At 43.0% G+C, this 26,140-nt stretch overlaps 1 protein-coding gene across 1 annotated transcript; it reads left to right on the top strand.

Annotated features, from left to right (window-relative positions):
* The first annotated feature begins 4,640 nt into the window (after nucleotides 1–4,640).
* Nucleotides 4,641–25,384, top strand: LOC139376456 (V-type proton ATPase 16 kDa proteolipid subunit c). The gene is made up of 3 exons (XM_071119072.1): nucleotides 4,641–5,368; nucleotides 23,980–24,163; nucleotides 24,465–25,384. The coding sequence occupies exons 1-3, from the start codon at nucleotides 5,296–5,298 to the stop codon at nucleotides 24,667–24,669; spliced, it is 462 nt and encodes a 153-aa protein (XP_070975173.1). The 5' UTR covers nucleotides 4,641–5,295; the 3' UTR covers nucleotides 24,670–25,384.
* The last annotated feature ends 756 nt before the right edge of the window (nucleotides 25,385–26,140 follow it).

The following is a 26,140-nucleotide window of genomic DNA, read 5'->3' on the forward strand; positions in this document are numbered from 1 at the left end:
GCAGAGAGAATAATAGGAAAGTAATAACAAGGAATAAATACACAAGTAACGATAACTTGGCTATGTACACTGGGCACTAGTGGGCACTAGTACTGAGTCGATGTGCAGGGGTATGAGGTAATTGAGGTAGGTATGTAAATATAGGTTGGTGTAAAGTGACTAGGCAACAGGATAGATAATAAGCAGTAGCAGCAGTGTACGCGATGAGTCAGGAGTTAGTGCAAAAGGGGGTCAATGCAGACAGTCTGAGTAGCTATTTGGTCAACTATTTTGCAGTCTTATGGCTTAGGAGAAGAAGCTGTTCAGTGACCTGTTGGTTTCAGACTTACATCGGTACTGCTTGCTGTGCGGTAGCAGGGAGAACAGTCTATGACTTGGGTGGCTGGAGTCTTCAACTATTTAGGGCCATCCTCTGACACCGCCTGGTATAGAGATCCTGGATGGCAGGGAGCTCGGTTCCAGAGATGTACTGGGCTGTACGCACTGCCCTTCGTAGCGCCAAGCAGTTGCCATACCAAGCAGTGATGCATCCAGTCAAGATGATCTCAATCAGTGATGTAAAGTACTTAAGTAGTACTTTAAAGTATTTTTACTTAAGTCGTTTTTTACTTCACTACATTCCTAAAGAAAATGATGTACTTTTTACTCAATATATTTTCCCTGACACCCAAATGTACTTGTTACATTTTGAATGTTTAGCAAGACAGGAAAATGGTCAATTTCACACACTTATAAAGAGAACTGGTGGTCATCCCGACTAAACACAAATGCATATTTTGTAAATTAGCATATCCCTGGCTATCAGTCAATTTTTCAAACAAGAAAATGTCTGCTTTGCTTATTATAAGGAATTTGATTTTTTTTTACATTTACTTTCATTGGTGAAACAGTATCCAATTCTTATACATGAGTAAAAGATACCTTGATAGAAAATGACAGGCACTTCACTGCGGTGGCGGTCGGTCGTGTTCCTTGTGCCGGCGCGCTGGAGACAAGTGTGTGCTGCATTCCAGGTCTCCTCAGAGTGCCAAGGGACCTCTGTCTGGCTCGGATGCCAAGGTGCCGGCTGAAAAAAAAAACCTGCTGGAGGCTTTCCTGTACGTAGTTCTCCATGGCCTCGGTCTCCGCATAGGAGAGGGGATAGACGTCTCCTCTGGGGAGAGTTGCGTCAGACAGCAGGTCATTGGCACAGTCCCAGGGGCGTAGAGGAGGCAGGAATGTAGCCTCATTCTTAGAGAAAACCCAGTGCAGATCCTGGTATTCCTCCGATAAATCCACCGTAGTGGTGTTGACAGACACCGCAAGACACGTCCCCTGACACTCCTGCGACCAACCCTGCAGTCTTCTCTTGGACCAGGAAATAACAGGGTTATGCCAACTTGACCAGGGGAGACCTAAAACAACGGGGTGCGTGGCGGGTGTCTATAATCAAAAAGGTGATCAGTTCTAAATGAGTGTCATGGGTCAGCAGAGAAACGGGAAAAGTGATGTACGAGCCATGTCCCTATTGGATGATTATCCAGGGCTCGAACCGGAATGGGTGACTGTAGGGGAACCAAAGGAATGCGTAATGCAGTGCACTAGCCACTATCTAAAAGATTCCCGACAGCTCCGGAATCAATCGGGGGTGAGGGGATCTAGGATATTCAGGGAATTTAATGGTTAAACACACTGGTTGAATTGACAGAAAAGGAGGGGAGATCTTGCATCCTGCCTGGGTTGGAGCAGGGGAATTCCCTGGCTTGTCACCTCCTCGCCTATTAGTGGATAGAGGGTCATTTCTCCCCGACCTGCCCTTTTCTCCACAATAGGAGTTAAGGCCCAGATTCCTCCTTATCCTGTGCTCTGCCTCGGGCAAACGTGCAGAGGCCACCTCCATCGGCTCTGGCCACAGAGCAGATGTAGCCATGGGCTCCGGATTGTCGGGACAGCAGGAGGTTGTCCAACCGGATCGCCATGCTGATGAGCTGGTCGAGTGACAGGTTGTCATCACAGCAGGCGAACTCCATCTGTACCTCCTCCCGCAGTCCACTACGGAACACGGTGACCAGCCGACTCGTTCCATCCGTTGGAGGCTGCAATGGTCCGGAACTCCAGGGTGAACTCCAAAGCGGTCTTAGATCCCTGGCATAGTCAGAGTAGGCGCTCACCCCCCTCTCAACCCTCCACAGGATGATCAAACACCGAGCGGAAGAAGGTGAAGCACTCGTAGGAATCGACCTTGGGTCCGCCCATTTCCCAGACCGCGGCCCAGTCCAGGGCCCATCCGGTCAGTGCAGAGATGACGGTGGCAACCCTGTCTCTCCCAAAGACAGCCTCGGCGTAGCGAGCTAGGTACAGGTCGCATTGCAGAAGGAATCCCTTGCATCTTGCTGGAGCACCGTCAAAGCGCTCTGGGAGAGACAGGGGCGTTCCGCGGACCGGCTCAGATGGGACGGAGGCAGGTAGTGGTGTTGTGGGGGCTGGTGCCAGAACCGGTGCTGGAAACTGGAGGAGAATGTGCAGTCCCTCCAAACGCAGGATGGTTGCCAAGTCTGGGAAGACAATCGTCTTGATGATGGACTGTCTCTACGATGGTTGCCAGCTCGGCCTTTTCTGCTGTCGCCATTAGATGGGTTGATTATTCTGTCACGCTGTATAATGATAGGAGACAGGCGCAGGAATACGTAATAAAACCACTATGTCATGAAAATGACTGGGATGAAGCCCCCAAAAAACCTGTCTATACACTACCATTCAAAGGTTTGGGGTCACTTAGAAATGTCCTTGTTTTTGTCCATTAAAATTACATAAATTTGATCAGAAATGCAGTATAGACATTGTTAATGATTATCGTAGATGGAAACGGCTGATTTTCCATGGAATATCTCAGTCATTGTGTTGGCAGCAGCCACTCAATGTTAGTGGTGGCTGTTTAACAGTCTGATGGCCTTGAGATAGAAGCTGTTTTTCAGTCTCTCGGTCCCAGCTTTGATGCACCTGTACTGACCTAGCCTTCTGGATGATAGCGGGGTGAACAGGCAGTGGCTCGGGTGGTTGTTGTCCTTGATGATCTTTATGGCCTTCCTGTGACATCGGGTGGTGTAGGTGTCCTGGAGGGCAGGTAGTTTGCCCCCGGTGATGCGTTGTGCAGACCTCACTACCCTCTGGAGAGCCTTACGGTTGTGGGCGGACCTCCATTCCTCCTCCGTAATCCAAGTATACGTCTGCTTACGATAATACTGCACTTCTTCTTACATACATCTCATCCTTGCCCTGTCAAGGTACACCATTCCCTGCTCGCTCCCACCCAAACACTTTTTGCCTCCAGCTGCTGTCGCAGTTGGCTACATAAAACAATGATATAAAATAATCACAAATGTTTTAGGTGAAAAAATACACATTTCCTGACTCATAGCCGATTAGTACTTTTGACAAAAGCCCATTCGGCCGTACACTTTCAATAAAACAACGAATTTGTCCACACTTTGCGGATTTCTGAATCCTGAATCATCAAAGGAGCAGCACGAGGCCTGCATCTAGCAACTTCACATGACCCATTTTTGCAGGTGTTTCAACACACCACTACAGGGAGAGAGAGGGGGAAAGGGCAAACTCCACTGAACTTGTTTTATTGTATGGAACCACTTGGAAGTTTATGGATTTTGGGTAAACTTCTCCTTTAATAGATCCTAGGCAAATCTTAGAGCTCTAGAGGGTTACAGTCATGAAATTGCCTCTTTCTTTAAGTATCAAATATCTAAATACGCACATCCTCTGTGCAAGTTAATTAGCAACAAACCCTATGAGTGCATCATGAGAGATCCGCACGGCTCAGAAACAATCGCTAGCCCCTAACCACACAATTGTATAGAGCTGAAGGGATAAGATAAATAAACGATTATGGCTGTAGCTCCTCCTTGCCCTCTGATAGACTTTCCATATTGCTTGATCCTATCCAATCCTTTCAGATCTACCCATTCCTGCGGGGCATTATGAATCATGCCCTTGTGACAATGCTTCACATGGTTCCCTATTTTGTGAGTTTCCACTATCCATAAAACAGATGCACAGTGGAGGTCCATGGCTTTTCTCTGATTAACCTCTACTGTCAAGAGACCGTGGCTCGATCGGTGACCATGGATCCACCTATCTTGACATTAACCAAGACACACACGTATATATGACATCATATTACAAAATGTTCCGGCAGGGAGCTTGTTGAGTATGCATCGCAGGTGTGGCAGATTTATCCCAAGCTGCCTCCTCAAACATCACAATAATAAAATTACTGGATCAATAGCCATTCAGCCACCATAGAGAAAGAACCAGAGCACAAATTATCTCCATTCAACTGTGACTTTTATATCCAAATTACAAAATCATGTATTTAATTATCATTGTGAGTGTCACATTTGGCAGGTAGAAGGGCCTATGGAACGCTAGCTAAGGAAAAGGTAGACTACTAAATTACCTGTGATTACATCACGGATGAAGGGGCTTTGCCGTGGCGTGGTTGGGGTTCGCTCTCACGGCTTGCCTGCCTGCTTATAAAAAGATGTAGAGGGGGTGGGTGGAGAAAGGAGGAGTGGGAGTACTCTGCACAATCTCTCTCTGGCTCACACACTCATAGTTACTCCCATGCTCTCCCTTGCTCTTTGAGCCAGCACTTGCTGGGAGCGAGAGAGTGGGGATTCTCGGCTCCTCGACCACACAATCACTCACGCTCCACTGTTGCATTTCACATCTTACTGTAAATGACCCTTGGCATGGTATCCCAGTGCCAAATGCAGAAATCAATTTGAATGATTTCATAACGGCATTGTACAGTTTAGCCACTCAATGGGGAATTTAGTCACTGAATGCCTAGCGATATTTCAAAGGGAAACCCTGCAGCGGAGCACACCAAAATAGACTACAATAGGGGATTACCTTAAAAAAGAATGGACATAATCTAAAAATAAAGCATTTACTTTGGATGGGTTAAATCAGAAATATATCGAATTGTTTATTTTGTAATTGAAATCCAATTTGATGTGCTGCAGTAAATCATTATTAGAGGTACTTGTGAGCGCCTCCCCTACATATAGTAGTTGATGGGGTTTGGCCAGTCAGGTGATATTTTCCGCTTCACCATTTTGTGCTGCTGCTCCGCGGTGTATTTAACAGAAGATTCGTGACTAGTCCAATTACATCTCTAGTTAGCTACATAGGTTTCCCAGTTTACATTTAAAGAGCGCGTGGCCGTCGATAGGTGTAGTCGGTAAGCCATTAAGGGGAACCGCAATTTCAGTTTGGTATTCCTTTAAACCGAGAATGTCGTCCGAAAGCCCCGAATACTCTCCGTTCTTCGCAGTGATGGGAGCCTCTGCAGCTATGGTTTTCAGCGGTAATTATCACACAACTCAATTACTATCTTTACCATAGCTACATTTAAATTGGTATGTGTCCATTCAAACCGCATCTCTAATGCCTGAAACCAGCATAGAAACGGCTAGCGTGACAGCGAACGAGCTAGCTAACCCAGCTAATTAGCTATGTAGCAAGCTAACCCAGTTGACTAGCTGCATAGCTAACTAGCGTATACGCACTTGAGTCATGTATCTGCGTAGTGAATGTAAGTTAGCTTTTATCGAAACTCGTTCTCATAACTACCCAGTTCAGTAACAATACTGCCTTGCTATCTAATACATATCCTAGTTAGCCAGGTAAAGCTAACGTTAGTCGGACAGGTAACCAAGGGATGGAGTTAGACGAGAGTCCATGAATTGTCATTGGCGTATGTCACGTTAGTAGGCTGGACAATAGGGAGTCTAAATTCACCCAAGGCTGGAAATGTCAGAAGGTTGTCTGAGCTGGAACACTAGCCCAATCCCATAGCAAATTACCTCCGCAGAGCCTGTTAACTGGAGTGATGCTTAAAGTTCAATTTAGCCTTAATGGCACCCAAATATGTATCCCTTTATTTTACCACTACAATCTGTTCTTAGGAGGAAACGGAAAAATAACAACTCGTGTTGAAAGTTAACATCCCCACCTCAATGGTGCCAAGTGTGCTTATGTCTGCATAAAGAGGAAACATTTGCTGTTTCTGATCTAGCGATCGACGAAAGCAGAGTACGCTGCCCAACCTTATGTAATTAGAAAGCGAGGATATTATCCTGATTAAAATGGTGTCCGACTTGACAAAATCTAAATATACACATTGCGAGATATTTGGCGAAATGTACCAGCATGCCTCTCCATAGGAAAACAGTGGGAGGGGGGTGAGGGGGGGCTCAGCGTTACAAGGGCAAAAGGTATTTTGGGGCTAGCAATTGATGACAGAGTATGCTGCCCAGCCATACATAATTAGAAAGAGAAGATTGAAATTGATTCAAAGATATACAAATTGCGAGATATTTGGCTAAATAGATAGACATACCTATATTTCCCTATAGTAAACAATGGGATGACCTCAGTTCCACAAGTAGTTTTTTGTTAACATTTTAACTACCAGCAACGTGGGCAGGTGTCATTTCCAACAATAACAAAGCAGGCATTGTAAGGTAGAACAAACTGGGACTAGGTGAAAAATGCCATAAGACAACAATAACTAGCTAATCAAGTTGCCCAGTATTTTGTTAAACTGTGTCTTTACCAGTAACCACACCTCCAAAATAATGTTTGATAAATATGTGCGTCGATAGGTCATTTCTCAATTATTTGTGTCGGTTTATGGTTTGCGACATACCACAATTCAATCAGCTTGTTTACAGCTGCACTAGGGTCAAACAACATTCATTTGACACCCAAGGAGCTGGCAAGAGATATGGCCCTGAAACTACTTCAGCATAAGCCACAGCAGCCATTTTGGGTTGGCAGTGTCAGCCAATCAGCTATTTTGTTGCTCAACTGGGGTGTTGCTACTGCTAGCTAGCATGAAGACAAACTGCAGTTTACTTAAACTTTCAATGTCTTTCAATGTTCTTAGTGTATCAGTTTGGGGTACACACCTTAATTGAGGTATGTTTTCTGAGCCATATCCACGGTGTCTTAATATTCACAGGAATGCTGTCTGACTTTAGTGCAGCTGTTAGCAAGTGGGTTGGATCTGCTGGCTACACCAGCTTTGTGCATAGTGCTACTAGTTGTACAACTGAATGCCTTCAACTGAAATGTCTTCCGCATTTAACCCAGAGAGGTGCGGGGGCTGCGTTAATAGACATGCACGGCGCCCGGGGAACAGTGGGTTAACTGCCTTGCTCAGGGGCAGTACGACAGATTTTTACCTTGTCAGCTCTGCGATTCGATCTCATTTGGGTCCCAGGCTGAAAAAGTTTAAGAACCCTTGTTCTAGACAATTCTGTGCTTCCGACTTTGTGGCAACAGTTTGGAGAACTGTTTCCGCATGATAATGCCCCTGTGCACAAGGTGTGAGACAAACCATTTCGGTGTAGAAGAACTTGACTGGCCTGTACAGAGCCCTGACCTCAACCCCATCAAACACCTTTGGGATGATTTAGAACGCAGACAGCGAGCCAGGCCTAATCACCCAACATCAGTGGCTGACCTGACTAATGCTCTTGTGGCTGAATCGAAGCAAGTCTCTGCAGCAATGTTTCAGCATCTGGTGGAAAGCCTTCCCAGAAGAGTGGAGGCTGTTATAGCAGCAATGGGGGGGACCAACTCCATTTTAATACTCATGACTTTGGAATTAGATGTTCCACAGGCAGGTGTCTACCTACTTTTGGATATGTAGTGTAAATCAGATAGAGCCCAAACTGTACCATGTAGTAGGGAGTTGTAGTTTCCAACAACCAATATTCTACATAATTATGTTTTCTGAGCTAAACTAACTACAATGACCAGCATCCATTGCGCACCGACTTGTCCAGACTGAGACGCGAGACAGTAGAACGTGATCGGGAGAGAGCGAGCAGTTTCTTTGATTTCTTTTCAGGTAGCGATACCTCAAAGATTGATAGTTGGCGTTCAGCAGTCAGAAAAGTATACCTTACTTTGAAGAACTACTAAAATAGTGTTTGTCAAACCGCATAGGCAGCAGCTCTATTGCGATGAGCTGATGACTTGGACTGAAATAATAGTTGTCAAATAAGCCTAAAACAAATGTAATATACACAACTGAAATGTTTTATCGACGTAATGTGGTGGTTAAGTGATGAGCAGTCGCTAACAACCGTAGGACTTGAATTGTTTTCTGTGTTACAGCATTCAAACAACATTATTTAAAAAATACATTTAAGATTGCAATAATATATTTAAATAATCAAACCCGAAACAACCTCAAAGCACCAATCGCTCAGCACTACCAGTAGGAGAACAAGCTAAAGTGATGAGACAAGACATTTAGGGATTGCCATCGTTTGAGCCACGTTGTTTGTGTTTTCAGTTGACATAATGTCAGTGCATTTATTTGATCGCTTGCTCATATCCTTGATGGCCTCAGGGGCAAGTGAGGGTATAGAAACAACTGTCTAGTGATCTTGTGACAAACAAGGACAGGGATGGATAAGTATTGTCTTAGATTTTTTTTTCTCCTGTTAGGTCTGACTCATTCACTCAAAGCATTTAACAATATGCTACCTCACAGCATCAAATTACCAATCAACTGTGCCTTTGATTGCAAGAGACATGTTTTGGACCATCACTAGGCCGGAATTTATTCCTTATGGTTAATTTGACATTTTTGTACTGAGTACTGTTTTGCCTTATTTAATAATTGTTGAAGTGGCTTTTATCAATTGCCTCCGTAGTCTTGTAGTATAGCTTAGGCTACATGTGGCAAAGCTGGTTGTGTGATGCAGCATGTAGTAGGAAATTGACATGCTACTAAGTTATGTTATAGAGCAGGATTTCCCAAACACCGTCCGAAGGCCTCTCCCTGGGTGTACGCGTTTTGGTTTTTGCCATAGCGCTACACAGCTGATTAAATTTATCACAGCTTCATGATGAGTTGGTTAACTGATCATGAAGCTTTGATTAATTGAATCTGCAGTGTAGGCCTAGGGCAAAAACCAAAACATACACCCATGGAGTTCGGAAACCCTAATATAGAGGCCTTGACCTACTGGGGATATTGAATCGTGCAGCTACTGCTAGGAGCAGGAGGGTGTGTGACACTATTTTCTCCTTTACTGTGCTGTGTGGTGGCGGCATGCCGCCTGTCTATTGTAGTTAATTCAACTCTGTAATGACTTGTGGTGGAAGGGTGTTCCCAGTTGTCCGTTTGCGTTAAGTATTCCCAATTTTACTACTCTTAAACTGTTGCTGGGTGTGTGATCCTCTCACCTAGAGGTTCCTGTCAGGTGAAATTATTGCAAGTAATATGAGGAAACTATTGATTGCACTAAAATGCATTCATTTATACCCAATGTGTAGTTACTGTATGTAGGAAACATACTAGCAAGGGGCTAACCTAGCATGAGCCCTATATGTGTTTAGTGCTGACCCAGAGCGCCTATGGGTAGCGATAGCACAGGCCAGCGTGGGTAGCCCCTGTGGCTGGCAGTGGGAGTGATCTGGAGGGGGGACACCGGTGATTTCAGGCCCAGCAGCATTAAGTTTCCTTACAGGAAACGTGAGCCTGCCATCATGCGACGTCACTACAACACCACCACTACCATGATTGAGAAACAAACTGGTAATTTACACATCTACTGATTTGTGTATGCATTTGTAAACCATTGCCTATATTGTGCTTCATGATAATTTAAAAGGTAATAATTGTAGACTGGAGTTTTCTTTGAGAACGTGGTTAAGCACACCCACTGAAACATATGTGAACTGTGCATTATGCAGCAGCCTGTGAAGACAGTCTCACACTAATTTCATATTACTGCAGTTCCTAGTTAATTATAGTCTTTCATGTCTTGACTCGAAGTGGGAGGTACAGTGCCTTGCGAAAGTATTCGGCCTCATTGAACTTTGCGACCTTTTGCCACATTTCAGGCTTCAAACATAAAGATATAACTATTTTTTTGTGAAGAATCAACAACAAGTGGGACACAATCATGAAGTGGAACGACATTTATTGGATATTTCAAACTTTTTTAACAAATCAAAAACTGAAAAATTGGGCGTGCAAAATTATTCAGCCCCTTTACTTTCAGTGCAGCAAACTCTCTCCAGAAGTTCAGTGAGGATCTCTGAATGATCCAATGTTGACCTAAATGACTAATGATGATAAATACAATCCACCTGTGTGTAATCAAGTCTCCGTATAAATGCACCTGCACTGTGATAGTCTCAGAGGTCCGTTAAAAGCGCAGAGAGCATCATGAAGAACAAGGAACACACCAGGCAGGTCCGAGATACTGTTGTGAAGAAGTTTAAAGCCGGATTTGGATACAAAAAGATTTCCCAAGCTTTAAACATCCCAAGGAGCACTGTGCAAGCGATAATATTGAAATGGAAGGAGTATCAGACCACTGCAAATCTACCAAGACCTGGCCGTCCCTCTAAACTTTCAGCTCATACAAGGAGAAGACTGATCAGAGATGCAGCCAAGAGGCCCATGATCACTCTGGATGAACTGCAGAGATCTACAGCTGAGGTGGGAGACTCTGTCCATAGGACAACAATCAGTCGTATATTGCACAAATCTGGCCTTTATGGAAGAGTGGCAAGAAAGCCATTTCTTAAAGATATCCATAAAAAGTGTTGTTTAAAGTTTGCCACAAGCCACCTGGAAGACACACCAAACATGTGGAAGAAGGTGCTCTGGTCAGATGAAACCAAAATTGAACTTTTTGGCAACAATGCAAAACGTTATGTTTGGCGTAAAAGCAACACAGCTGAACACACCATCCCCACTGTCAAACATTGTCGTGGCAGCATCATGGTTTGGGCCTGCTTTTCTTCAGCAGGGACAGGGAAGATGGTTAAAATTGATGGGAAGATGGATGGAGCCAAATACAGGACCATTCTGGAAGAAAACCTGATGGTGTCTGCAAAAGACCTGAGACTGGGACGGAGATTTGTCTTCCAACAAGACAATGGAATGGTTCAAAAATAAACATATCCAGGTGTTAGAATGGCCAAGTCAAAGTCCAGACCTGAATCCAATCGAGAATCTGTGGAAAGAACTGAAAACTGCTGTTCACAAATGCTCTCCATCCAACCTCACTGAGCTCGAGCTGTTTTGCAAGGAGGAATGGGAAAAATGTCAGTCTCTCGATGTGCAAAACTGATAGACATACCCCAAGCGACTTACAGCTGTAATCGCAGCAAAAGGTGGCGCTACAAAGTATTAACTTAAGGGGGCTGAATAATTTTGCACGCCCAATTTTTCAGTTTTTGATTTGTTAAAAAAGTTTGAAATATCCAACAAATGTCGTTCCACTTCATGATTGTGTCCCACTTGTTGTTGATTCTTCACAAAAAAATACAGTTTTATATCTTTGTTTGAAGCCTGAAATGTGGCAAAAGGTCGCAAAGTTCAATGGGGCCGAATATTTTCGCAAGGCACTGTATCAACTCTTGCAAGGTGGAGCCACCGTAATGGAATCACATGTTGGTTAGTCTCACTTGTAGTAGAGGCATCATGAATAGCCTTGGAACTAGGGCAGTCCCTGACAACAAATAAAATACAAATCTTGGTCGACCGGGAGTAGTCTGTTCTTTCGACCAATCGTCTACATTTTACAAAGTGTTTAAATAAAATACTATATGTAGGCTACTTAGCTTGTCTGATGCTTTAAGCACTGATTAAATCATTAATACACACATTTTTGACCGATATCGTCCATGCCAAAACAATTCCGATATAAACATTTTTACCGGCTTTTAAGCGTTCTAGTACAGTTAAATAGTTAACACACATGGACGCAGCGGTCTAAGGCACTGCATCTCAGTGCAAGAGGCGTCACCACAGTCCAGGCTGTCACGTCCGGCCGTGATTGGGAGTCCCATAGGGCGGTGCACAATTGGGCCAGCGTCGTCCGGGCCATCATTGTAAATAAGAACTTGTTCTTAACTGACTTGCCTAGTTAAATAAAGGTTACACACACCACACTGACAGTTTTGTTGACGTTTACATATGTCCCCATTACCAGTAAAACAATCATTTTTTTCACGTACTTGCTGTTTTGTTCAGTCGTTTCATTCTCAACCAGGATTTATATGGAATGCCGTTTGGTTCTTTTTGTCAAAAAAGATACACGTCAAATAACACGACATAATGTTTCAGTAGCTATAGTTAACTATATAGCTAGGTGTCATCTAAAATAACCCTACTTTATAAAACAGTTCTTATTTGATTAATGGTTGGACCCATCTATGTGAAGCAAGCCACAATTAGTTAGCCTTCAAAATAAAAGTAATTATATTTGTATACATTTGCATCACTGTCAATTACATACTTTTATTTTGAAGGCAAACCGCAAATTCTACTTGTGCCTAATCCTTAGTGTGGCTAGCTTCACAACCCGGTCCGGTCGAGCATCACTAGCCAGATGAAGTTCAATTTCAATAGGTGAACAACAAGTGTCAACCTAGCTAATACCTACTCACAAGGTTTCTTAAATCATTGCTAGGAATAATGAAAATTACTGCAGTTTCAACTGGTCATTGTTTTCAGGCTGGTTGTGTTGGTGCTAGCTACCCCAGTTGTGGCGGTCGAACAAATGAGTGCTTTATTACCAATGCTGTATTGTAAACGCATCGTTCGTGGCCAGCGTTTGCAGACTTTTTTTTGTACAGCTTTGACAGTGCTACTGTATCTTTTGATTGCTAAGACCCAAACGGCGTTCCATAGTATGTATGTGGTGAAGCTAATAGCAGTGACGCTATTACTGTGTGACAGAAATCTGAAAAATAGCTCACTTGGTAGTGTGTACCGGTGCTCGACCAGTTTGCGAAAGCCAACATTACCCACGACAGAGACCGGTTGATTGTCAAGGGCAATGAATTCCATTAGCTTGGCTTTAATGGATTTCGCCTTTGATTTGTCTCACTGAAAATGTCTATTGTTTGTAGCAACTGTTGTCATTCTCAATGGATGTAAAAACAGACTTTGTTTACTTGCTGTTTTGAGGTGAAGAAAATGTTTATTTGAGAAGCTCAACAATGGTGGTGAAGACGATCAGAAATATTATCAGATCCCCCAAATTTATAGGCCTACTACATTTGCAAGCAGGCCAGGTGGCCTTGATCTACTTCTATGCATAATCAGGTGCGTGTCCTTACTCAACATTGATTGACATGAGCGCCCCAAACAATAGACTTGTAAGTGGAATGAAATAAGCTCAAATGTGTTCCTCACAAGCGTAGCCTAGGTTGTGCGGCCAGCAAACAACTTGTCTACTCCGACAATGAGAACAGTAAAAGACTGAAATAATATATTGAATGCATTAACAAATGACCCTAACCAAACTAACGTTGTAGATTAGAGTAGTAAATGTACTATTGGTGATACTTGTGTGCCATCCCTGCGGCTTACTCAATGGATTAGTCCACTGAGACAGGTGTGAGTCAGACGGGTGTCTCGTGTGCCAAACAATATATGTATGAGACCAAACAGTCGACTAAATGGGGTCAGCCCTACTTGGAATACTACCATGGGTTTTAATTTAGCTTTAAAGCACAATCGATGACCTAATCATTTGATAACAGGTTAGATTTCATTGGGCGCGGTGGCGATGGCTGCTCCGAGTTGTTGGTCATCAGTTGAGCCTGCGTCGTATCGACAGGGTAGTGGCCTGTTATGTCTGCAGCCTCATCTGCGTCAGGCCCCTGCTCTTAATTGGTAGTCGGTCCAGGCGCTGACTGGCTGTGACGAGCACAGTCGAATCTCTAACCCTGGCAATTTGACTGGTAAACTCACGGGTACACTCTCAATGGCTGCCTGGAATTGTGATGCAATTTCCATAGTAATGTAGAATGTGGCTCATGCATGCAATGGAATGTATATTTTTTGCAGTCAGTTGAATCAACCAATCACTACACATATTGATGTATACGCTTCCTACTTTTTCTTCCTGCTTTCCTCCCATGGGCATCAAATGTTAGGTCACATGCTTTGTCAACAAAAGGTGTAGACTAACAGTGAAATTCTTCCTTTACGTGCCATTCCCAACAACGCAGAGGAGGAATAAATACACTGAGTAATGATAGACAACTATTTCTATTGAGCGGTAATTCCCCATTGACCTCTTATCTGTTGTATTATCTTAACCAAGCTACTGTAAGAATACTTTATGTTCCAGTGTGGAGTTCAATAGAGATTGCATCATCTCGATCTGTTGGGGCAGTATGCGAATTGGAATGGGTTTCTGGGATGATGGTGGTATGAGCCATGACCACCCTTTCAAAGCATTTCATGGCTACAGATGTGCGTGCTATGGGGCAATAGTCATTTAGACGGGTTACTTTGGCGTTCTTGGGCATAGGGACTATGGTGGTCTGCCTGAAGCATGTAGGTATTACAGACTGGGAGAGGTTCAAAATGCCAGTGAAGACGCTTGCCAACTGGTCAGCACTTGTACGTGTCCTGGTAATCCGTCTGGCCACGTGGTCTTGAGAATGTTAACCTGTTTAACGTCTTCTGTCGGCTACGGAGAGCAAGATCACACAGTCGTCGGTACTGCAGGTGCTGTCCCGCATGGATCAGTGTTTCTTGCCTCAAAGCGAGCCCTGCAACATCTTGGAAAACTTACTGTTTGAACAGTTATTATGGAGGCAGCGGCCATTTGGCTGTCCAATTAATCATCCAAAATTCCGTGACCATCACAGCCCTACTGCACATTTATATCCGTGTTGCCCATCCAATCCCTCCTTGATCAACTACTGTAAATGCCACTGGAGGAGATGCTTGACTTGAGATTGCTTATGCCCTTACAATGTACATACTTTTTGTTTGCAGCCATATCATTTATTTTAATTTGACCTTTATTTAACTAGGCAAGTCTGTTAACCTGTCTAGGACTAGCGGAACCCCTCGCCAACAGCCAATGAAATTACAGGGCGCCAAATACAAATCAACAGATCTCATAAATCAAATTTCTCAAACATACAAGTATTAGGCACCATTTTAAAGATACAATTCTTGTTAATCCAGCCACTGTGTCCGATTTCAAATATGCTTTACAGCGAAAGCTCCGCAAACGATTATGTTAGGTCACCACCAACTCACAGAAAAACCCAGCCATTTTTCCAGCCAAAGAGAGGTGTCACAAAAAGCACAAATAGAGAAAATTAATCATAAACCTTTGATATTCATCAGATGACAATCATAGGACTTCATGTTACACAATACATGTATGTTTTGTTCGGTAAAGTTCATATTTATATCCAAATCTTATTTTACATTGCCATGTTACGTTCAGTAGTTCCAAAACATGCAGTGATATTGCAGAGAGCCACATGAATTAACAGAAATACTCATAAATGTTGATAAATTCAAGTGTTATGCATGGAACTTTAGATACTTCTCCTTAATGCAATCGCTGCCAGATTTCCCAAAAACTTTACGGAAAAAGAACGGAGCTCAGAGCCCAAACCAGCCAGAGAAATATCCGCCATGTTGGGTAGTCAACATTAGTCAAAAATAGCATTATAAATAATCACTTTGCTCTTCATCAGAATGCACTCCCAGGAATCGCAGTTCCACAATAAATGCTTGTTTTGTTCGATAATGTTAATTTCTGTCCAATAGCATCTTTTGTTAGGGCGTTTGGTAAACAAATCCAAAAGCGCCATCTGGTCCAGTCGGACGAAACATTCAAAAAGTTATATTACAGGTCGCAGAAACTTGTCAAACTAAGTATAGAATCAATCTTTAGGATGGTTTTTATCATAAATGTTCAATAATGTTCCAACTGGAGAATTCCATTGGAGAATTCCATTGCCTGTAGAAAAGTATATGGAACGAGAGTTACCTCATGTGAAAGCGCGTGACTGAGAACGAGGCTGCAGGCAGACCCCTTAGTCAAACCGCTCCTATCCGGCCCCCCTTCACACGAGAAGCCTGAAACGATGTTCTAAAGACGGTTGACATCTAGTGGAAGCCTTAGGAAGTGCAACAACCCATATCCCACTGTGTATTCAATAGGGGTGAGTTCAAAAACTACAAACCTCAGATGTCCCACTTCGTGTTTGGATTTTTTTTTCTACGGTTTTTGCCTGCCATATGAGTTCTGTTATACTCAGACATCATTCAAACAGTTTTAGAAACTTCAGTGTTTTCTATCCAATTTCTATCTAATAATAATATGCATATATTAGTATCTGGGACTGAGTAGGAGGTAGGAGTATCTGCAAACTCTTGAAGAACCATGTTGAAATATGCTATTCTTTCACTTTGTGGCTGCTGTGCCAATGCTAGGGCCCTCTAAAATCTGCGTTGCAGACGGAATCCAGACAAAATGCAATTCCGTGATTCCATCTATATTAAAAAAACGTATTGAACTTAGTAGGAAATTCACTAAATGTATTGAATTTACAACATTCTTTAATTTGCCCAAAGAACGTGAACAAAAAGCATCAGTGATTCGTATTTTCCTTAAACTTTCTGAATAGGCAACAACAAAGGAATGCCCCTGTCTGTGTGCGTGATTGTCTACCTCTTTGTGTAGCCATTATCGATGATGCTAATGTAATGACAACCATATTCTGGTAAATGGAAAGCCTTTCCCAAAAACCTCAATTATATGTTAGCCACCTACAAAGTTGCCTATGCTAGAGGTCTTCACGGATCCACCTGTACCCGAGCCCCGATCAAGGACCCTAGTGGGGTCTAGAACCAGAATTCTAAATGTCATGGGTCTGGGTCAGATCTGATATGATTGTCTCGGGTATGTGTACTTTTAACTGACTTCATCAAAGCCGCAATAAGCTACACTCATAGAGCCTCTGTGTGTGTGTGGCATGTTGGGACATCTAATAAATTGATGGAATTGACAGTTAAAGGAGAAGGATAGGCTACAACTACCAAGAGCCAACAGGTAGGCTGATACATAATATTCTGAATGGAGTTATTTGTAACTGTAGGATGAGTGCATGCACTGCAGCCTCAACTAACATTTGCTAGCTTAACTAGTGTCTCCTGGTTTGATGCAGTCAAGACTTACTATGTAATCATATTAGATAAATAACCTAGAAATGGCAGCTATTAGTTTACTATAGCGTGAGTCTGCTTAGTTAGTTGCTGTCTCTACCTCCCTCGTCACTTACCCACAAGCACGGCCCCTACCCCGTCTGCTAGAGCGACACCTTTCTCTCCCTCCTTTCGCGCCTTATCTGCTCCGGTTAATAAAGAAGCTTAAATGACATTTCTGCTGCTTCCATCACTGTACGGACAGGGTCTAGATTCGACCATGTCGATACGGGTCTGGTTTCCTCTGGTCCGTTCAGAATGGGTCTCTATATTTAAATGTATTTATGTCCATTTCGGATGGGGGTCCAACTTTTTGGACCTGTGAAGACCTCTAGTCTTTGCCTAACTTGCAAATAATCATGATATCAATCCAGTGGCCATTTTGTTTTGCTAAATCTGCAACCAGATGAGTGCCTCTGAAATATCGCTATCCAGGCAACCATCTCTGGCTGGTGCACAATTTAATTAAAGGGCAACTACACCTGAAATTCTACATTTTGTAGATTTTCCACAGACCTCAAGTGGTCTCCTGGTGTGGTTTAAGCATTGTGGACATTTTCTTTTTTCACTTTTCTTTTTTTCTTTTTTTAAGAGTAAGAACCTAGAAAAACAAAAGGGGGGAAAATGGGATCAAGCAAAAAAATAATCACAGACCCTGTCCTATTCATTCTGCACACAAGGACTCACTCATAGAGAGAGAGCATAGTCTAAGATGAATCCAATGTTCCCTTTAGTACTCATGGAGGCTGAACATAGACATTCACAAAGGAGCATCATTGATCCACCACCCATTCCATATTCCCTGGGTGTTGTGGTCAGTCTGCAGTGCAAGAGACCTGTTTAGAGATGTAAAGGTCTAGGGAGTCAAACTCTAGTGTGTTGTAATATTTACACAGTGAATGCAAATCTCCACATGTAACACATCGAACTGGATAATTCACTCCTTTTGGGCATAATTTCTCCTAGGCTATTTGAAGTCATATTCACATACTATTGCTATATCCTGGAGCTTCTTAGCACTCCTTGCTGGGTTGAGGCAAACGTAATAGGTATCTTGTCCAGTGTCCTTCTTGCACAATGCTAAGGGAAGAGTGGCTCAGGCAGTAGCTGCAACTTAGGTTGCATATTAGACGCTCTGGTCAGTCGTAGCCACCTCAGGGCTTTCAGTTTAGTGTGATCTCACTGCGGGTGATGCATGGCTGACGTGGGAGAAATCTCGTCAGCCCATTCTGCCTGATTCACGACCACGGCGGCCTTTCACCCCCCCCCCCCCCCCCCCGACCGAGCACATCCATTTTTAGAGGCCCATGAGAGTATTGATTTTTATCACAACACTGGTCTGCCTCTCCTGCAGACGTTGGCACTCTGACTACTCTGGCTGTCTGCATCCTGGTCTCTGTCGTTTTGAGCCTCCTGTCGGCGTGCTGACTCTGCATTCTGCTGGGCCTCTATTACATTAGTGCCCTGCTGCCGCTTGTTATGTAAAAATGTTCCCAGCTAAAAGTGTTCCCAATTTAAATGTCCTATTAATTTTCACGTTCTGATTGTTCTCGGTTCTGACTTCAGATGAAGCTTGTGGGCATAGAGCAAAATGGACAATGCTTTTGTGAGTCAGCTTTTTAGACCTGGCTCCAAATAGTTTCTAATGTTTCAGGTGTTAGACCTTTTCGTGAGTAAAAAATATTATTGGCAATATTATTGGGTCCGACTTCAGACTAGTCCACTGAATTTTGTGGGTGTTGTAGTGCAAAAAGGGAAACCCGTTCATGTTTGAGTCGCAGCTTTTTAGAACTGGGTCCAATACTTTCTAGCTCAAACGGTTTAGATTTCACATACGTTTTCAAACATAACGTCACAATTGATCAGAACGTGAACATTTTCAAGCGGGGAATGTTTTTACATGACACTGGTTTAACGCTGTCATAGAAATGTAATCTATTTTATTGAGTGCTGCCAATGGGACATCAGATTGTTTCTGTGGCGACTGGTGCTGGTTTGTATCCTTTCTGAGCTGCTGCTGGTTGTCTGCAGGGATGTGACATTCTGCTGGTCTGAAGTCAGCAGCTTCCTGTATGGAGAACCTAATGAGTCTATTCTTCAGGCAGTCAGGGAGGTGGAGTGATTTAGATTTCTTCCGCTCTTGCACAGGATGAAAGCCTTTAAAAAAATACATTTTTAAAGCCATTGAATGGACAGGGTTAACCTCAGCTCTCCGTTCCCTGATGGTATCTATGGGTTGAGGTGGAGAGAATTTGCCCTGAACCGTAACTGTTAAATGAAGTGACTGGTTTGAGATCCGCAGTCAAGCTAATTTTCAGTGTGGGAGAACATGATGCTGGACATTTCCTCATACACAAGAATTTCCCAGCTGTAGCTACGTTGCCCTTGTACAGGGAACATAAACTATGGAGTTTTGTTACCTAATCGATTTCAGTTCCTCCATATTGCTCAACTCTGTATTCTACTCTATTTGTACATTTCTCTAATCACAGAATTAAATGGTACATAATTATATCATGGTATTGTTGCGTACTCCCGATTTGGCTTGAAGGGCATTCTAGAGCGTGCATTATTTCCCTATAACTTACGGTATATTTGCACGGTAGAATTCAATGGCTATAGTACATTTTTTGTTTTGTTTGAGCTGCTTTTTAAAGCAAAAGTCTAATTGAAAACAGTGTTGGTATTGTTGAATTAGATTTTCATAATTGCAAGTTGGACTGATGGTTTGGTTAACTAAACTAGCAAGTCTGTTTTATGTTACCACGGTAACTACTGTAGCTATCTAGTAAACTTACTTTTGGACGTGTAGTGAAGCTAGTATGTGGACACCTGCTTTTTGAACATCTCGTTACAAAATCATGGGCATTAATATGGAGATCCCCCTGCTGCTATAACAGCCTTCACTCTTCTGGGAAGGCTTCCTACTAGATGTTTGAACATTTCTGCGGGGACTTGTTTGCGTTCAGCTACAAGCATTAGTGAGGTTGGACACTCGGCGTTCCAATTCATCTCAAAGGTGTTCGATGGGGTTGAGGTCAGGGCTCTGTGCATGCCAGTCAAGTTCTTCCACACAGATCTCGACAAACCATTTTTTTTAATGTATGCGCGCACATTTTTAGCAGATGTTATTGTGGGTGTAGCGAAATGCTTGTTCTTCTAGTTCTGACGGTGCAGCAATATCTAACAATTTCTCACAACATATACTCTACACACAAATCCAAGTAAAGCAATGGAATTAAGAATATATAAATATGGATGAGTAGTATAGAATGCAGTATAAACATATGTTGAGTAATGCAAGATATGTAAACATTATTAAAATGTCCAATGACTTCAAGTCTGTGTATATAGGCTGCTTACTATCTGTGCTATAGATGGCTATTTAAGCCTGATGTACTTGAGATGGAAGCTATTTTTCAGTGTCTCGGTCCCAGCTTTGATGCACCTGTACTGACCTCGCCTTCTGGATAATAGCGGGGTGACCAGGCAGTAGCTTGGGTGGTTGTTGTCCTTGATGGTCTTTTTGACCTTGCTGTGACATTGGGTGCTGTAGGTGTCCTGGATGGCATGTAGTTTGCCCCCAGTGATGCCTTTTGCCGACAGCACCACCCTCTGGAGAGCCCTGAGGTTGTGGACCATGCAGTTGCCGTACCAGGTGGTGATACAGCCAGCCCGACAGGATGCTCTCAATTGTGCATCTGTAAAAGTTTTAGGTGACAAGACATTTCTTCAGCCACGTGACGTTGAAGAGGTGCTATTGCGCCTTCACCACACTGCCTGTGTGGGTGGACCGTTTCAGTGACGTGTACGCAGAGGAACTTAACTTTCTACCTTCTCCACTGCTGTCCCGTCAATGTGGATAGTGGGGTACTCCCTCTGCTGTTTCCTGAAGTCCACGATCACCGTTTTGTTGAGTGAGACTGACACCACACTCCGAGGGCCCTCACCACCTCCCTATAGGCTGTCTCATCGTTGTTGGTAAGCAAGCCTACTACTGTTGTCTGCAAACTTGATTGAGTTGGAGGCATGCTTGGCAACGCAGTCATGGGTGTACAAGGAGGCGGCTGAGCACTCAGAGCAAGGGCCTTGAGCTTAATGATGAGCTTGGAGGGTACTATGGTGTTGAATGCTGAGCTATAGTCAATGAACAGGATTCTTACATGGGTATTCCTCTTGTCCAGATGGGATGGTGAAGGTGATTGCATTGAATGTGAACCTATTGGGATGGTAAGCAAATTGAAGTTGGTCTAGGGTGACGGGTAAGGTGGAGGTGATTATGATCCTTGACTAGTCTCTCAAAGCACTTCGTTACAGAAGTGAGTACTATGGAGCAATAGTCATTTAGTTCAGTTACCTTTGCATTCTTGGGTAAAGGAACAATGGTGGCCATCTTCAAGCATGTGGGGACAGCAGACTGGGACAGGGAAAGATTGAATATGTCAGTAAACACACCAGCCAACTGGTCTGCGCATGCTCTGAGGACGCGGCTAGGGATGTTGTCTGGGCGTTTTAAATGTTACTCACGTCGGCTATGGATAAGGAGAGCCCACAGTCCTTGGTAGCGGGCAGCGTCGGTGAAACTGTTATCCTCAAAGCAGAAGATGTTTAGTTTGTCCGGAAGCAAGACGTCAGTGTCCGCAACATGGCTGGTTTGTAGTCTGATTGTCTGTAGACCCTGCCACACACGTCTCTTGTCTGAGCCGTTCAATTGCGACTCCACTTTCTCTATACTGATTTGATTGCCTTGCGGAGGGATTGGGTACACTGTTTGTATTCTGCCATATTCCCAGTTGCCTTGCCATCGTTAAATGGGGTGGTTCACGCTTTCAGTTTTGCGCGAATGCTGCCATCTATACACAGTTTCTGGTTAGGATAGGTTTTAATTGTCGCAGTGGGTACACCATCTCCTATACACGTTCTGAAAAAACTCAGTCACCGTCTATGTATTTGTCAATATTTATTTCGGAAGCTACCCAGAACATATCCCAATTCGCGTGATCAAAACAATCTTGACGTGTGGATTCCGATTGGTCAGACCAGCATTGAATAGTCCTTAGCAAGAGTACTCCCTGTTTTGAGTTTCTGCCTATAGGAAGGGAGGAGCAAAATTGAGTCATGGTTTGATTTGCCTAAAGGATGGCGAGGGGGGGGGGCCTTGTATGCATCCCGGAAGTTGGAGTAACAGTGATCAACTGTTTTTCCATCGCGAGCACTAGATTCAATATGCTGATAGAATTTAGGCAGCCTTTTCCTCAAATTTGCTTGGTTAACTTGTTATGAATCAGTGGGATGCGAGCGTCCGGTGAAATTGCAGAGCGCCAAATTAAATAACTAAATATTTAACTTTCATGAAATCACAAGTGCAATACATCAAAATAAATCTTAACTTGTTGTTAATCCAGCTGCCGTGTCAGATTTCAAAAAGGCTTTATGGCGAAAGCAAACCATGCGATTATCTGAGGACAGCGCTCAGCACACAAAACATTACAAACCATAACCAGCCAAGTAGATTAGTCACGAAAGTCAGAAATTTTATCTTCATATGGTTGCACTCACAAGACTCCCAGTTACACAATAAATCTTTGTTTTGTTCGATAAAGTCCCTCTTTATTTCCGAAAACCTCCAATGGCTGAAATGCAGACAAATTCCAAATAATATCCATAAAGTTCGTAGAAATATTTCAAACGATTTTTATAATCCTTCCTCGGGTTTTTAGTCTAAATAATCAATATTTCAACTGGACAATCGCGTTGTCAATATTAAAGAGAAACAAAGACGCGCTCTCGGGATTGCGCACCAAACAGGTTGAGGATTTTCCATTGGCCTATCATTGAAACTGCTGATTCTCCCTCATTCTTCAGAATAAAGACCTGAAACAATGTCTAAAGACTGTTCACAGCTAGTGGAAGCCATAGAACCCAGATTCCATACCCTATCTCTTTAAATGGTGGATAGTCTTTCAATGGAGAAACGAATAATTGTAAAACAGTAATTGTCATGCTGAAACAGAAAAGGGCCTCCCAAAGCACAATTGTCTAGATTGACATTGTATGGCATTGCGCATGGCGATCTTAGGCTTGTGTGCTGCTGCTCAGCCATGGAAACCCATTTCATGACGCTCCCGATGAACAGTTCTTATGCTGACATTGCTTCCAGAGGCAGTGTGGAACTCTGTAGTGAGTGCTGCAACCGAGTATTTTTACACCCTCCAGTACTCGCCTTTCCTGTTCTGTGAGCTTGTGTGGCCTACAACTTCGCGGCTTAGACGTTGTTGCTTCTAGACGTTTCCTCTTCACAATGTCACTTAGTTTACCGGGGCAGCTCTGAAGCAGAAATCTGAAGGACTGATTTGTTGGAAAGGTGGCATCTTATGATGGTGCCATGTTGAAAGTCACAGCTCTTCAGTAAGGCAATTCTACTGCAAATGTTTGTCTATGGAGACTGCATGGCAGTGGCTGAAATAACCGAATCCACAATTTTGAAGGGGTGTCCATACTTTTGTGTATGTATGTATGTATGTATGTATGTATGTATGTATGTATGTATGTATGTGTATATATATATATATATATATATATATATATATATGTGTGTACTTCAGTGGATGTTGAAAACATTTCTGTCAAGTTAACACATTTTTAGTGGCAAATGTGTTAAATTATAGCCATTGTATGAAAGGGATAATCAACTCTGGGCTCTGCGTTCTTTGGTAAATGTAACTCCTTGGAAGGTCAGTTCCACTCAGTTAGCACGTCGTGGAACACGCCTTCCACATCGCTCATTGTTTTCCATAGAACGCATAGCCCCTTGTTGATTATTCCTTATGTGTTTAAATATTTACTATAGTATTATCTCAATGGATCAAATTTTCTTCTCTTCCCCCCCCCCCCCCCCCCCCCAGCCTTGGGAGCAGCCTATGGCACGGCTAAGAGTGGAACAGGAATTGCTGCCATGTCAGTGATGAGGCCAGAGCTCATCATGAAGTCCATCATTCCAGTGGTCATGGCGGGTATTATAGCCATCTACGGCCTGGTGGTAGCGGTGCTCATCGCCAACAACATCTCCGAGAAAGTCACCCTCTACAAGTCAGTCTGACATCTCCCACCTCCATTTATTTCTACAAATTGTCTCCATTTGCATTTCCCCTCAATTCCTAACACTTCTAACAGGCTCTGAGGCAACTGGTCCATCAATCCATTACACCTGACATTAATATTAGATTAAATCTATATACCATTAAAAAAAATAGTTTTGTTGCCCAGTATTTTGTTAGTCTTTAATTGAAAACATGTCATCTTACTATTGTCATTTGTTCATTCGGTATCACATAGTATCAACAGTGGATAGGGTTACTATGGTAATCCCCTGTCCCTCTCTGTGTTGTAGGAGTTTCCTTCATCTTGGTGCTGGGCTGAGTGTGGGCTTGAGCGGGTTGGCAGCTGGCTTTGCAATTGGTATTGTAGGTGATGCGGGGGTTCGGGGCACGGCGCAGCAGCCCCGGCTCTTCGTGGGCATGATCCTCATCTTAATCTTTGCCGAGGTCCTCGGGCTCTACGGTCTCATCGTGGCCCTCATCCTGTCCACGAAATAAACCACCAACCTCTCCACCAATCTGTCTTATGTTGCTGAAGGAGGAAAAAAATAAACGGAATACTGGATAAATTAAATGAATGACAAAATAATGATATAATAAAAAATGTCTCCATAAATATGGTCTTATCTCTACAATGTGTACAGTCGTCCCAATTTGATAGTCAAATGCAATGTAGTGATTTGTCTGTCCTGTGTGTTGCAAAATGTATGAAGATTCTCCCCCCCCCCCCCCCCCCCACTGGTTTTACAGCCTCCATGCTTGCCAGGTTTCTTGCTGATTTCTGCCTCTGGTCTTATAGCTGACCAAAGGGCCCCACTGCTTTTTCTCCTCCTGCATTGATCTGGCTGTTTACATGATTTCTGCATTTAATGTCTGAGGATCTATTTGTAAAGGAACATATGTATGGACTTAACGTTGTTTTTGTTTTCTGTTTTATTTATAAATGTTTAAATGGGGCAAACATCTTTAATTCCCCATGAATTCTATAGATTTAATGCACTGTGGGTTAACTGATGTGGTTGGAGTTCCTCTGGATGTATTATTTGGGTTAAGATTGCCTTTAGTGTGTGGCTGGTGGCGTGGGCGTTGTGTAACTGTATTTTAATCGGGATGAAAACATTGCAGTGTTTCGAATGTGTTCATGTAGTACCGCTGTTTGATTGCATTAAAGGTTGTTGCCCAGTGTTGGGTCTCACAAGTGTAATTTTCAAAACATCTTCTCTCCAGCTTCTTCATCCCTGCTCGTCTGTAGATTGTTCACCACACATCGCTTCCAGTAAACATGCCTGGAGTTAGATTTTGGTTGAAAATTCCTTGTACTGTGCCATACTTACTGTACCATAGTGTAATTCAAATGGGTAGCCAGGTGATGTTTTGGTGTAGGAATGTTTCACAGGTAATATGCCTAAGATATGGGTTATTTTCAAGGTGATGTTGGTAGAAAAAAGGGTACCATTTAGCTCAACTCATTGTTTTAGAAATCTTCAATTTTTTTTCACATTTTTTTTTATTCAGTGAATTATTTAAATACTTTCTAAAAATAATTCAGCAATCACCTTTTGGAACAATATGTTAACAAATCCAAGCGGTTCTATAGCAATTGTCAGAATAATTCTCTCTTTAGGAAATATCGATAGAAATGAGAAACTAAAAATCAGTGTATAGCTCGGCGGCTTGTCAATCAAAGGCAGTGCTCAGCTCTGCGGCTTATTTAAGTACCTTCTAGAATTAATTCAGTAATTTCCTTTTGGAACAATATATTAGTGAATTTAGGTGGGTGTGTAACAATTATCAGAATAATATTAGCATCTGGTGAATGCCCACAGCAGAAAAAGGAAAATGGCAGCCAGTCAGCATTCAGCACGGCAGCTGGTATGGGCAGTATTTGGGCTCAGCGGCCGTCAATTTTACACCGTTTATGTATTCACAGTATGGCAATTATTCCCCAACAAATGTTTTCTCTGAATTG

The sequence above is a fragment of the Oncorhynchus clarkii genome, chromosome 20, assembly GCF_045791955.1.
Source record: "Oncorhynchus clarkii lewisi isolate Uvic-CL-2024 chromosome 20, UVic_Ocla_1.0, whole genome shotgun sequence".
Lineage (NCBI taxonomy): Eukaryota > Metazoa > Chordata > Actinopteri > Salmoniformes > Salmonidae > Oncorhynchus > Oncorhynchus clarkii.